At 38.7% G+C, this 14,371-nt stretch overlaps 1 protein-coding gene and 1 non-coding gene across 2 annotated transcripts in view; both read left to right on the top strand.

Moving 5' to 3' along the window:
- Positions 1–14,371, top strand: part of CFAP70 (cilia and flagella associated protein 70) — a 109,932-nt gene that overhangs the window by 46,211 nt on the left and 49,350 nt on the right. The window contains exons 14-16 of the mRNA XM_023204963.1: positions 9,777–9,837; positions 10,331–10,525; positions 12,229–12,360. Of these exons, the coding sequence (XP_023060731.1) occupies positions 9,777–9,837; positions 10,331–10,525; positions 12,229–12,360 (388 nt within the window). The remainder of the gene's footprint in view (positions 1–9,776; positions 9,838–10,330; positions 10,526–12,228; positions 12,361–14,371) is intronic.
- LOC111538003 lies at positions 7,600–7,703 on the top strand. The gene has a single exon (XR_002730181.1). It is a non-coding gene; the product is annotated as a small nucleolar RNA U13 (small nucleolar RNA).

Here is a 14,371-nt window from a genome sequence, read left to right as displayed (position 1 = left end):
GTCTTCTGCTAGCTTTGGGCATAGTGTGCCCCGCTTTTGCTAGTTCCTTAAGGTATACAGTTATGTCATTGATTTTGAGTTTTCTTCTTCTTTAGTGTATGTGTAGAGAACTATATATTTCCCTCTGAGCACTGCTTTCACTGCATTTCATAACTTTTTATTTGGTTTTTGTTTTCATTTGTCTAAAGGATTTTATTTTTTTAAAATTTCCCTCGTTTCTTCTTTGAACCATTGGTTGAGTGTGTTGCTTAAATTTTCTTATTTCAGTTATTAAATATTCTTATTTTCTTAATTTTACATCTTCTGGTACTCAATTTTAGTTTTATTTCATTGTGATCAGAAAATATGCTTCATATGATTTCAATCTTTTTTTTTTTTTTGAGACAGAGTTTCACTCTTGTTGCCCAGGCTGGAGCGCAATGGTGTGATCTCAGCTCATGGCAACGTCTGCCTCCTGGGTTCAAGTGATTGTCCTGCCTCAGTCTCCTGAGTAACTAGGATTACAGGCATGTGCCATCACACCTGGCTGATTTTGTATTTTTAATAGAGACAGGGTTTCTCCATTTTGGTCAGGCTGGTCTCAGACTCCCAACCTCAGGTGATCTTCCCGCTTCGGCCTCCCAAGTTGCTGGAATTACAAGCATGAACCATCATGCTCAGCCATGATTTCAATCTTTTAAAATTTATTGATACTTGTTTTGTGGCCTGACATATGGTATACCCTGCAGAATGTTCTATGTGCACTTGAGAAGAATGTGTAATCTGTTGTTATTGAGTGGAATGTTCTCTATATGTCTGTTAGATCTAATTGGTTTATAGGGTTGTTCAAATCCCTTCTGTCTTTTTGTCTTCCTGTCTTTTCTCTTCTCTTCTCTTCTCTTCTCTTTTGTCTCACTCTGTCGCCCAGGCTGGAGAGCAGTGGCATGATCTCAGCTCACTGCAACCTCTGCCTCCCAGGTTCAAGCAATTCTCCTGCCTCAGCCTCCCAAGCAGCTGGGACTATAGGAGCACACTGCTGTACCCAGCTTTTTTGTGTGTGTGTGTGTGTGTGTGTGTGTGTGTGTGTGTGTGTGTGTGTGTTTTAGTAGAGATGGAGTTTCACTGTGTTGCCCAGGCTGGTCTCGAACTCCTTAGCTCAGGCAATCTGCCTGCCTTAGCCTCCCAAAGTGCTAGGATTACAGGCATGAATCACCATGCCCGGCTTAAATCATTTATTTTTTTATTAATCTCCTGTCTGGTTGTTTTATCCATTATTGAAAGTAGAGTGTTGAAGTCTCTATTATTGTAGGACTATCAGTTTCTCCCTTCAATTCTGTCAGTTTTTGCTTTATAAATTTTGGGGTTCTGTTGTATGTATTTATAAATGTTGTATTTTATTGTTATATTGAACCTTTTGTCAATATTTAATGTCCTTATTTGTCTCTTGTACCTTCTGTTTATTTGTGGTTTATTTTGTCTGACAATAATATAGCTATCTCAGCTCTTTTTTACTATTTGTATGGAATATCTGATTTTATCCTACCTTTGACTTCCTTCTGTCCTTATATCTAAAGGGAATATCTTGTAGACAGCAGATAGATGGATTCTGTGTGAGTTTTTCTAATCTAATCTGCCAGTGTCTGCTTTTTAATAGGAAAGTTTAATCCATTTACATTTAATGTGATTACTGATAAAGAAGGATTTACTTCTGCCATTTATCTGTTTGTTGTCTGCATGTCTTTTTTGTTGTTGTTGTTCTTTAGTGCCTTTATTGCTGCCTTTTTATATTTAGCTGATATTTTTTAGTTGTCATCTTAGTGGTTAACTTGGAGACAACAATTAGCATCTTAAACCTGTAACAGCTTAGTTTGAATACAAACTTAATTTCAGTACTGTACACTCTGCTCCTGTACATCTCCTATCCCTCCCCTGTTACATTGTTACTGTCACAGATTACATATTTATCTATTGTGTGCCTCTTAATATAGACTTACCATTATTATTTTATGCATTTGTCATCAAAAAAGAAGAGAAAGAGGAGTTACAAGTTGAAAGTTACATTAATACTGGCTTTCATATTTACATTTACTAGTGTTCTTTATTTCTTCATCTGGCTTCAGGTTAGTGACTAGTGTCTTGTCATTTCAGCCTGAAGGACTCCCTTTAGCATTCCCTATGAGGAAGGTCTGTTATCAATTGTCTTAATTTTGTTAACCTGGGATTGTCTTAATGTCTTCTTCACTTTTGAAGGATAATTTACTGGATATAGAATTCTTTTACCTTTTTTTCTGTAATTTTTGTAGAGACATAGTCTCACTATGTTTCCCAGGCTGGTCTCAATCTCCTGGCCAAGAGTGGTCATTCCTTCTCAGTCTCCCAAAGTGCTGGGATTATAGGCATGAGACACCTGGATTTAGAATTCTTAGTTATCAGGCCGGGTGCGGTGGCTCAAGCCTGTAATCCCAGCACTTTGGGAGGCCGAGATGGGCGGATCACAAGGTCAGGAGATCGAGACCATCCTGGCCTAAACGGTGAAACCCCGTCTCTGCTAAAAAAATACAAAACCTAGCCAGGCGAGGTGGCAGGCGCCTGTAGACCCAGCTACTCAGGAGGCTGAGGCAGGAGAATGGCATGAATCCAGCAGGCGGAGCTTGCAGTGAGCTGAGATCCGACCACTGCACTCCAGCCTGGGCGACAAAGCGAGACTCCATCTCAAAAAAAAAAGAATTCTTAGTTATCAATTTTTTTTTTTCTTTCAGACTTTAAATATGTCATCTCAGTGACTTCTGGCCTCCATGGTTTTGATAAGAAATCAGCTGTTAATCTTATTGATGATCACTTGTATGTGACAAGTCACACTTCTCTTGCTGTTTTTGATATTTTTTCTTTGTCTTTGTGTTTCGACAATTTGACTATGGTATGTTTTAGTGTGGATATATGAATTTTTCATGCTTGGAGTTTATTAAGTTTCTTGGATGTGTTGATTCATGTCTTTCACCACATTTGGGAAGTTTTGGGCCAATTATTTCTTCAAAATTATTTCTTCCCCCTTTCTTCTCTAGAAAGGGAGAAGTTTCTTTCAGAACTTCCATAATGTGTATGCTGGTCAGCTTGATGGCATCCTATAGGTCTTAAATTTTGTTCACTTTTCTTCATTCTTTTTCTTTCTGTTCCTCAGACTGAATTATTTCAATTGTTTTGTCTTCAGGTTTACTGATTCTTTCTTCTGCCTGATCAAATCTGCTGTTGAACCCTTTAGTGAATTTTTTATTCCAAATATTGTATTCTTCAGCTCTAGACTTCTTGTTTTTTAAAAAAATAATTTCTATTTCTACTGATTCTCTAATTTTGTTCATACATTGCTTTCCTTTTTTCTCTTTGTTTTCTCCATGGCTTCCTTGAGCTTTTTGAGTGTGTATAGGAAAGTCGATTTAATGTATTTGTGTAGTAAGTTTGATGGCTGGGCTTCTTTAGGGAGAATTACTATAGTTTTTTCTTTGACAGAGTCATACTTTTATTTATTTGTACTATTTGTATTTTATCATTGTTGAAAACTGGACATGTGGATACTATCATATGGGAATTTTGGAAATCAAACTTTTCCCTTCATTAGGTTTGGCTGCTTTTTACTGTTTAAGGTATAACTTGTGTTCAGCCAGTGTTTTGACAGATTTCCTTGAACACCAGGATCTAAATACAAACAAAAACAAAACAAAAAATTTTTTCTGCCAATCTTTACAGATGGCTGTGTGCTGAGGCATTCTTTTAACACTTAACCAGGCCATTTATATTTCTGCCTCAGCCTTTACTTCCTGCTTATACTGAACCTGTAGATCAATCAGTGGTGAAAGCATAGGGTCTTCTCTGGTCAGCTTTAAGCATGCATCCTATCCTGGGCATACATGTGGCTTTCTGAATTTCCCAGTACACACAAGTACTTTTGAATGTTCTAATTTCCAAAGAAACTCTCCAGCTTTTCTTCTCAGGCTTTAGGTGGTCTATTGTATGTCTCAACCATAATGCTTTGCCCCAAACAGCTGTGGGGATTTGATAACCTTACAATGTTTTTGAACAATACTTTTCTACCCTGTATAGGTTTCAGTGCTTTTCCACACTGAGTTAGGAGAAACAGAGATGAGTGCCTTGCACCAGTCTCTCAGGCAGTCCCAGAAAAGTTAGAACAAACATAGTAATTTGAGAATAAGGTCTGCTCTGCTCCCTCCAGAATCAGGGACCAGTGTGCCACACTAGACATCCAGGCTGCCACCTTTGAGAGTGCTGCTGAGCTGGGGATGCAGTGTGCAGTGGGGTGAGAGCAAGTAAAAATGTCACAAAGCTTTCCTGCTGATTTAGAATTGCCTTTTTCTGGATTCAGCATTCTCTTCGTTACTGTAAACCTTTTTTTTCCCAACATTCTAACAAGTTGGTTCTGACAGTTTCAGTTTCTGGTTTTTTTTTTTTTTAAGTTTATCTGGAGGGGTGGGAGTTTAGAGTTACCTGCCCTGTCATTTTGCTGACATTTAGACTTTACCTATTGATGTGACGAGCATTATACTCAGAGAAAGATGCAAGGAAGTAGCGGCTTCTACCTTTGAGACTATTTATTACATGTATTTTTAAGACTTTAGATAAATATCCTCAAATTGCCTTCCAAAAAATTTACAGTTCTATAAGTGATATATGAGACTACTGTTTCTTCACATATTCACAATACTTTTTTATTTTTGCTATTTTGATGGGGAGAAAAGTTTCTCATTTTAATTTTAATCCACATTGTAATTGTGTAGTGAAACATTTTTACACATAATTATTAATAATTTGGAAGTTTGTTTTGAGAATTACCTGCTTATAATGGAACATTCATCTTTTATACCTGAGAGTTCTTGAGTTTTTAAAAACTTTGCATTTAGTCCCCTTCCAAAAATAATCTGATAATATTTACCGTAAATGACATACAAAATAAAACTGATAATCTAGAAATAGTCAAAAACTCAAAATGATGGAAAAGGAAGGCCGCATTAAATACAGCTCTCATAAATAAGCATCAAATCTGAGCTGTCCAACAAAAAGGGAAGCCCTGTAAGTTATATAATTCTAATAATAAAGGGAGAAGCACGTTAGTCACAAAAGAGACCACATTTATTCCTGGCATTAAATTCTAAAACAGGTTTCTAATTTGGGCTCTTACATAGGGGAGTACAGAGTCACAGTATAACAGTATCCTTAATGACAGTTTTACAACAAATGCAGAAGCAATTTTTATGACTTTTATATCCTGAAACTTTTTATCCATTTATAGTATATAAAGTACTGTATATTGTACTTTAAAAACTGTGGTTTATCAGTGTTTAAATGTTCTTGGACTTTTTTGTGAGAAACAGTTATTAGCAATAAGGTTTTTTTTTTGTCTGTAGGGAATTGGAAGGCATTTCTTCTCCATGCTAGGCCAAGTGATAAAATTATAGAGCAAGAGCTAATTAGAATGGCAGCAATAGGTCAGGCGTGGTGGCTCACGCCTGTAATCCCAGCACTTTGGGAGGCCAAGGCGGGTGGATCATGAGGTCAAAAGATCGAGACCATCCTGGCTAACACAGTGAAACACCGTCTCTACTAAAAATACAAAAACATTAGTGGCGGGTACGTGTAGTCCCAGCTACTCAGGAGGCTGAGGCAGGAGAATGGCATGAACCCAGGAGGCAAAGCTTGCAGTGAGCCAAGGTTGCACCACTGCACTCCAGCCTGGATGACAGAGCAAGACTCCATCTCAAAAAAAAAAAAAAAAAAAGAATGGCAACAATAGAAAATTGTACTTAGGCTGGCTACGGTGGCTCACACCTGTAATCCCAGCACTTTGGGAGGCTGAGGCAGGAAGATTGCTTGACCTCAGAAGTTTGAGACCAGCCTGGGGAACATAGCAAGACCTCATCTCTATTAAAAATAAAAAAATTAGTTGGGTGTGGTAGTGCACACCTATAGTCTGAGCTACCCAGTGGTGGGGGGCAGTGGGGGTGCTAAGGCAGGAGGATTGCTTGAGCCTAGAGACCCAGGCTGCAGTGAGCTATGATCATGCCACTGTACTCCAGCCTGAGCAACAGAGCGAGACCCTGTCTCAAAAAGAAAAAAAAAAGAAAAGAAAAAAGAAAATTATACTCAATACTTATGAAAGATTATTTGCCTTTGGTTGTAGGCTGAGCCTGAGGCATGTTATACCAAACTGCTAAATCTATGTCACTGTATACGAATATACCTAAATTGCTGGATGCGGTGGCTCACGCCTGTAATCCTAGCACTTTGGGAGGCCAAGGCGGGCAGATTATGAGTTCAGGAGATTGAGACCACGGTGAAACCCCGTCTCTACTAAAAATACAAAAAATTAGCTGGGCGCAGTGGCGGGTGCCTGTAGTCCCAGCTACTCGGGAGGCTGAGACAGGAGAATGGCATGAACCTGGAAGGCGGAGCTTGCAGTGAGCCAAGATCACGCCACTGCACTCCAGTCTGGGCGACAGAGAAAGACTCGTCTAAAAAAAAAGAATATGCCTAAATTTAAAGCAGTCTTCAACATATGAAAAGAAGCTCAACTATTTCCATAATAAACTCCAATTAAAACTATGCTGAAGTACCTGTTTTTTTAATTGCTGAAAATAAAAAAAGCTTGATAATTTATTGTGGTGTTGTTGAGGATGTTTGGAAACAGGTCCTCTCATATAAGCTGGTGCGAGTATAAACTGGTAAAATTCCAGTGGAGGGCAATTTGGTAATGCTATCTAAATACAAATTCATGGATCTTTTAACTCTTTGATCAGGTAACTCACTTCTAATAATTTGTCTTAAGATAAATGTTGTTATCAAGATCATCAATGATCACCACATTGTTAAATCCAGCAGTCTGTTTTTGGGGTCATTTTGATCTGTCATCAGCATTTAACTACCCAACCCTCCTTGAGGAACTTTCTTCACTTGATTGTGAGGACACTATACTCTCCTGGCTTTATTCCTCCCTCCCTGGCCTTCTTTATCTCTCTAGCATCTAAATGTTGGAGTCCCCCAGAGCTCAGTGCTTGAGCACCTTTTCTTTTTTTTTTTTTTTTGAGACGGAGTCTTGCTCTGTCGCCCAGGCTGGAGTGCAGTGTCCATATCTCAGCTCACTGCAACCTCCGCCTCCCGGGTTCACGCCATTCTCCTGCCTCAGCCTCCCGAGTAGCTGGGACTACAGGCGCCTGCCACCTCGCCCGGCTAATTTTTTGTATTTTTAGTAGAGACGGGGTTTCACCGGAGCACCTTTTCTATCTATACTTACTTCCTTGGTTTCTATCTAGTCTCACGGCTCTAAATGCCGTCGATACACTGATGGCTCCCACATTTATATTTCAAGCTGAACCTCTCCTAATTCTCACATACTCTCTGATCCAAGCCATAGTAGTCCCTCATCTGGGACTTACATGTAAGATGTAAGATGTACTTAGATGTAAGTTTCCTTACATTTACCATTCTACCCTTCAATTTCTTCTTTTTTATTTTCTAATGATAGCTTTATCGAGATATTATTCATATACCATATACTTCTCTACCACCATCACCTTTTCTTTCATTTTGTTCACCCATTTGAAGTGTCCAGTTCTGATCCCTTTGTAGTTCATAAGCGTGATGATTGGGTGTTTATGCTCATGCATGAGCTGTGCCTCCCTCAAGCCTTGTTGTGACATCATCATATTAGCTGTCTGATGTGAACTTAGAAAAATAAAAATAAAATAAAGTGTACAATTCAGTGGCTTTTAGTATACTCACAGAATTGTGTAGCCATTCCATAATCAGCTTTATAAATACTATCATTACCCCCAAAATTGAAATTCCATGTACCTTAGCAGTCATTCTCCTTTTCCTCTCAACCATTGTGCCAACTCCTCCACCCTGAACCCCCAAGCCTAAGCAGCCATTTATCTGCTTTTTTTCTCTATCGATTTGCCAACTCTGGAGTCATACAATATGTGGTGATTGGCTTCTTTCATTTAATCTAATGTGGTTAAGGTTTATTCATATTGTGGCATATATTGATACTTAATTTCTTTATTACCAAATAATATTTCATTGTCAAAACAGGAGCAAAAGAGAGAGAGAGCAGGGAGGGAGTTGGGGGGGGGTGCCACACATTTTTAAATGACCAGATTTTGTAAGCACTTACTATCATGAAGACAGCACCAAGCCATGAGGCATCCACCTCCATGACCCAGACATCTCCTACCAGGCCCCACCTCCAACATTGGGGATTATAATTCAACATGGGATTTGGATGGGGACAAATACCCAAACTACATCAGTTGCTTCCTCATTTCCCTCAGGTCTTTACTCAGATGTTATCATCTCAGCGAGGCCTTCCTGGTGAAATATGCTCCTGCATTCCACCACCCTCAACCCCCAGTAGAGTCTGTCTGCCTTCCTGCATTATTTTTCTCTATGGGACATATTACTAGCGTATTTATCTTGTTTGTTTATCTTATTTATTGTCTTTCTTTCCCTACTAGAATGTAAGCTCCATGAGAGTTAAGAGTTTTTGTCTATTTTGTTTAATGCTCTATTCCCAAACCTAGAAAACTACCTGATGGACAGTAAGCACTCAGTATCTGTTTTTCTTTTTTTCTTTTTTGGGAGACAGAGTCTTGCCCTGTGGTCCAGGCTGGAATGCACTGGTGCGATCTCAGCTCACTGCAACTTCTGCCTCCCAGGTTCAAGAAATTCTCAAGTCTCAGCCTCCCGAGTACACCACTACACCCAGCTAATTTTTTGTATTTTAGTATAGACAGGATTTCAGGCTGGTCTCGAACTCCTAAGCTCAGGCAATCCATCCGCCTCGGCCTCTCAAAGGGCTAGGATTACAGGCATGAGCCACCACGCCTGGCCTGTCAGTATCTATTTTGAATGAATGAATAACATTGTCTCTGGAGAGGAAACTAGGAGGCTGGGCAATAAGGTTGGAAGGAGATATTTTGCTATACAGTTTCATACCTTCTAAATTTTGAATAATATAAATAGATTACCTATTTAAATAAATAGAATTAATATTAGTAATTATGAACAGAGGTATATCATTACATAGGACCTAGTAAGAAAAATAGATTTTGTGAGTTTAATTGTGGACTTCAAGGTAGTCTAATATATTTAGCAAGAACCTGAAACTAAAAAGGAGAAGAGCTATAACTTAATTCCTTCTAGGTTCTTGTAAGGGCTTCTGAAAATAGAAGGTAGAGGTTTTGGCATAAGTAGATTGACATTGACAAAATGTGGTTTTTTACTCATCTTAAGGTTTGATAGCATTATTGTAATTTAATGCAGTCCTATAAATTATGCCAAGAGTACACTTTTATTGTAGACGGGGAGGAAAGAAGAGGTTTTGTTTGCCTGTTCCACTCGGGTTTCCAAATTGTTGTTTTCAGAGATGCTACTGAGTGCCTCTAAAATGTTGATACCCATTTCTTTCCAAAACCCCAAACAGCCCTTGTATACCACAAGTTTTTAAATATGTAAGGGTAAAGCCAGAGCCCAAATTAACCAAAAATACAACTTAGATACTCCCTGAGTAGCTGCTTCCTGACCTCCCTCCTGTATGGTCCATAGCCATATACTTTGCTGTGGTTCACATCTAGGGTTTTACATTATAAAATAGCACAGTGCTCAAGTGCAGTGGGGGAAGAGACCTCAGATCTCCCCAGCCCAGACACTTTGAGGGTAAGATATAAGAACATATACATCTGTAGATAATAAAATGTTTTTTGTTTTTTATTTTTATTCTTTCCTGATAACAGGGTCAAGGAAATGATTCCTCCAAGGCCGCCTCTTACCCGTCGGACAGGAGGAGCTCAGAAGGCAAGTGCCAAAGCCAAGATGAAACGATAAGTAATAAGATATTGAGTGCATGCACTTGATAATTGCATGGACTCTTTCATATGTCTTCCAGAAGGGGTGAAAACTTGTTTGAAGCCTTACGTATTTTCATTGCTGGTTCCACTTGTGATCAATGGCATATAGCATACAGTGTTTAATCTTTGGCTGGTAGTCTCTAAGCTGGGAAGAAAAGGGCATTTTACATTTAAAGTATTACTGGGTGTGGTGGCACGCACCTGTAGTCTCAGCTACTAGGGAGGCTGAGGCAGGAGGGTCGCTTGAGGCCAGGAGTTCAAGGGGGAAGTCCCTTGATCATACTACTGCACTCCAGCCTGGGTGACACAGCGAGACTTTGTCTCTAAAAGAAACAAACAAACAAAGTATCATGGGACGTAAAACCAAATTCAGTTTTAGACTTCTGATCCATGCTCTTGACCTCTCTGAGGTGTCTACCAGATGTTTTGTGTTTTCTTAGGCAGTGAGTGACTACCACATACAGATCAAGAATATTTCTAGAGCCATTCTAGATGAGTACTACAGAATGTTTGGAAAACAGGTGGCCAAACTGGAGAGTGATATGGATAGTGAAACCTTGGAGGAGCAGAAGTGCCAGCTCAGCTATGAACTTAATTGCTCTGGAAAATACTTTGCTTTCAAAGAACAACTCAAGGTAAAACATTCACTTGTTTAATTACTCCATGGGTTTTTATGGAGCAACTTCTCCACATACTCAGTTCACATTTTCTCCTCTGATTATGTTCAGCTATACTCTTACCTTTCTTGGTTGGGGAAAAGAGCTAAGTTCTCTATGATAGAGTGTCAGGAGAAGCTCCATTCCTACAGTCTTGGAATAAATTATTACATATATCCTGAATGAGAGCTTTTAAGAAACTAATTATTCTCTTGAGGCTGGGCCAGATTTTGGACCAGATTTCATTGTCACTATAGGAGGCAGAAACTCTGGTACTGACTCCATAATTAATTCTTCTTGCTTCCTATTCAAATCTCTCTAAAAAAGTTAATTTTAGTTTTAAAATTGAAGACGAGACAGTTATCAGAAAGGAGGCCTTAATCATTAGGACTACAGTAGCATGTCTTGAGTTAGGATACATTTAATTACTGGCATTACATTTTACTTTTTAAAATTCAGAATGTATAAACAAAAACAAAAAACTCCAAATCTTTCCCTAATTTATAGAATCACTAAGATTTGAGAAATAGTTAACTTAATAATCATTTATTGAATAATAATGGCTAACATTTATTACATGTTTGCTGTTTTCCAGGCATATTTATCAATGCTTCATATTTTACTAATTTAATCCTTATAACAATCCTATAAAGTAGGTGTTGCTCGTTTTATAGATGGGAAAATGCAATATTAGTTGGCTAAGGAATTTGTCCAAAGTCACAGAGATAGTAAAGATCAATGTTGGGATTTAAATTCAGGCAGTCTGGCTCCAGAACTCACATTCTTAACTGCTACACTACAGTGCCTTTGTACACATATTTACTACATGTCCTGCACTGTACTAAACAGATATAAAGAAAGAACACGGAAGTCATAGAGCGAAAAACAACAAATGTTCATGGAAGCAAGAGGATATTCTCAGCAGGTGGTGTACTCATGTCTCAGTTTGACTCTTGTGACCTTGAAATGTGACTTTATCTCTCTGTGCCTCAGTTTCTTTACCTAGCAACAAGGATGAGGTTAATATTATCACATAGGGTCATTACGAGAATTAAATAATATAATGCATGGATTATAAAACCTGGCAATAATGTTACCTTAGTGGGGAAAAAAGAAGAAGCTGTCCTGGCTATAGCAACATGCTGTGTTTATATTTGTACAGCATTTTGAGCTTCTATACTTGTTATCTTTCTTTGGCTTCTCAATCATCTTCTAAAGTAAAATAATAATACCGGAACTACATATCATCTTAACAAATAGAAAGCTGAGGTACCAAAGTATAAAATTATGAAATTGTACAGTGGCAGCATTAGAACCAGAATTCCATTCTCTGGATTCTCAGCCCAGCCCTTTCTCCCTTTCCCCTTTGAACCATAGAGTCACCATGAGAGACATAATGCCTAAACCTAATGCTCAGATTTTCTTCAGCTTTATGATTCTCTTCATATAGTATGAGCTTTGCGTTGCTTCAATTAGTGATGATGGTGACGTTAAGGAAAGAAGAAATCATACAGAGTATGTTGATTGGGGGAAATTTGGAGAGCCAATACCACCCACCAAGGGAGAAATCAATCGCCTTCTGAAATTTTGATCAGCTTTAGACCAGAAAGCCCTAGAGAGACCCGTGCTATCAGCATAGTGCTGGACTGTATTATCAGATGGGTGATCTATATGTCTTGCAGCATGCTGTGGTAAAGATTGTGAGAGAGAAATACTTGAAGACAACATCATTTGAAAGTCAGGAGGAATTGCAGACGTTTATCAGTGAGCTCTATGTGTTCTTAGTAGATCAGATGCATGTAGCCCTAAACCAGGTAAGTGTCAAGAACTGAGAGCACTTTCTTTTCTCTGTAGAGCATCAGAGTCTTCTATGAATGATTCCTTCCTTTGTTTATTCAACAAATATTTATTGAAGTGTCTACTCTGTGCTAGGCACTGAAAACACAAGGATGAGTAAGAAACTGCCTAAGTCTAATTAGTTTAAGACTAATTTGGGAAAAAAACAAGGAGATATGCTCTTTCAATTTCCTAGAAAAATAAATTTCACAACTTTAAAAATGTGATGGAATTGTCAAAAACAGATAAAATAGGTTGCATAAATCGTGAAATGAAAATTACCATTCTTTTTATTCTGTGAACAGGTACAATTCTTAATTTTTTATTGAAGATCATAAAAACAAGAAAAATTATGAGTTTTCAGATATTATACCCAAATGACAGTGACACTTCAAACATGGCTTTTCTGTTTGACTGGTGGTCTGCTGTCCCACCCACTTTTCTGTTGATATTTGTAAGTCTTGCATCTTGCCTTAATTTGCTTATTTTTGTATGTATTCAGGGGTAGTTTATTTGAAACCAGTGACAAAGTTGGAGTCTTTTTGTCTCCTGGTAGTGTCTAACCATCTGTGCCTCCTCAAATTCTTTATTCTACTTGCTTTTTCCTTCCTTGTTTTTATTCTCTACCACCATCACCTCTTATTTCACTTTGTTCTGTCTTCCTAGAGGAGGTAGGACAGGAGTGTCCAGCATCAAAAGATTAAGAGAACAGTCCTGCCTTGTGCATGGATGATTTGATTTGAAAAGCAATTGAGGCCGGTGCGGTGGCTCAAGCCTGTAATCCCAGCACCTTGGGAGGCCGAGACGGGCGGATCACGAGGTCAGGAGATCGAGACCATCCTGGCTAACATGGTGAAACCCCGTCTCTACTAAAAAATACGAAAAAAAAAACCAAAAAACTAGCCGGGCGAGGTGGCAGGCGCCTGTAGTCCCAGCTTACTTGGGAGGCTGAGGCAGGAGAATGGCATAAACCCGGGAGGCGGAGCTTGCAGTGAGCTGACATCCGGCCACTACACTCCAGCCTGGGCGACAGAGCACGAGACTCCGTCTCAAAAAAAAAAAAAGAAAAGAAAAGAAAAGCAATTGAGAGTAGAGCTTGAGAAAAAGAAGTTTTGACTTTTGCCTCACTAGTCGTTGGGAGCAATACATTGAATTATTTTACATTGAGGTATAATATGATCGGGTTTACATTTGCTAAAACACTGTGATAGCACTATGGGGGATGAGTTAGAGGTGAGATTAGTCAATTATTGCATAATAAGGAGGAAAAAGTTTAAGTTAAGTTTCAATGGGTAATTGATGCCATTCAGTACTTCTTGGTTGATACTAAAAAGAAAAGAAAAACATTAACCAGGACATGGAAAGCAATTATGAGTAAATTTGGTGGGAGGCAGATGGTACTGAATTCACTTTTGAACATAGGCTCTAGTGGGGTTTTGCCCAAGATAGAGATCTGAGCTAGAGATGAGATTTGGGGAGCCATGATATATAGATGCTATGGTCATAGATGAGCTGCCTGAGAAAAACATAAGAGAGAAGACAGTTGGCAGTAGAACCCTAGGAAATAACAACATTTAAGGAATGAATGAAAAATTGAAGGAGACAAGTGGGATTGTTAAAGAGGCAAAGAGCCAGAGACAATGGTGTCACAGAAGCCAAAGGAAAAGAATTTTAAAGAAAAGTGGTCAACATTGTCAAATACTCCTAGGAATTCAAGAAAAACAAATCTGAAGTCTTCACTGGATTTGACAATAAGGAAGTTATTGTTAACCTTTACATAGCAGTATTATTGGGCTAATGGGGGGATTCAAATTATGATGAATTGAGGAGTAAATGAGCAATCAAGAAACAGATGAATATAAATTAAAGTTGGATGATGAAGGAAAAAAGTGGAAAAATAGTAGCTAGAAGTTACAGGGATTTTCTTCCCTCCCTCCCTCCCTTCCTTCCTTCCTTCCTTCCTTCCTTCCTTCCTTCCTTCCTTCCTTC

The sequence above is a fragment of the Piliocolobus tephrosceles genome, chromosome 9 (assembly GCF_002776525.5).
Source record: "Piliocolobus tephrosceles isolate RC106 chromosome 9, ASM277652v3, whole genome shotgun sequence".
Taxonomy (NCBI): domain Eukaryota; kingdom Metazoa; phylum Chordata; class Mammalia; order Primates; family Cercopithecidae; genus Piliocolobus; species Piliocolobus tephrosceles.
Note: the sequence above shows the minus strand (reverse complement) of the source record. Positions and strands in the feature narration are given on the sequence as shown.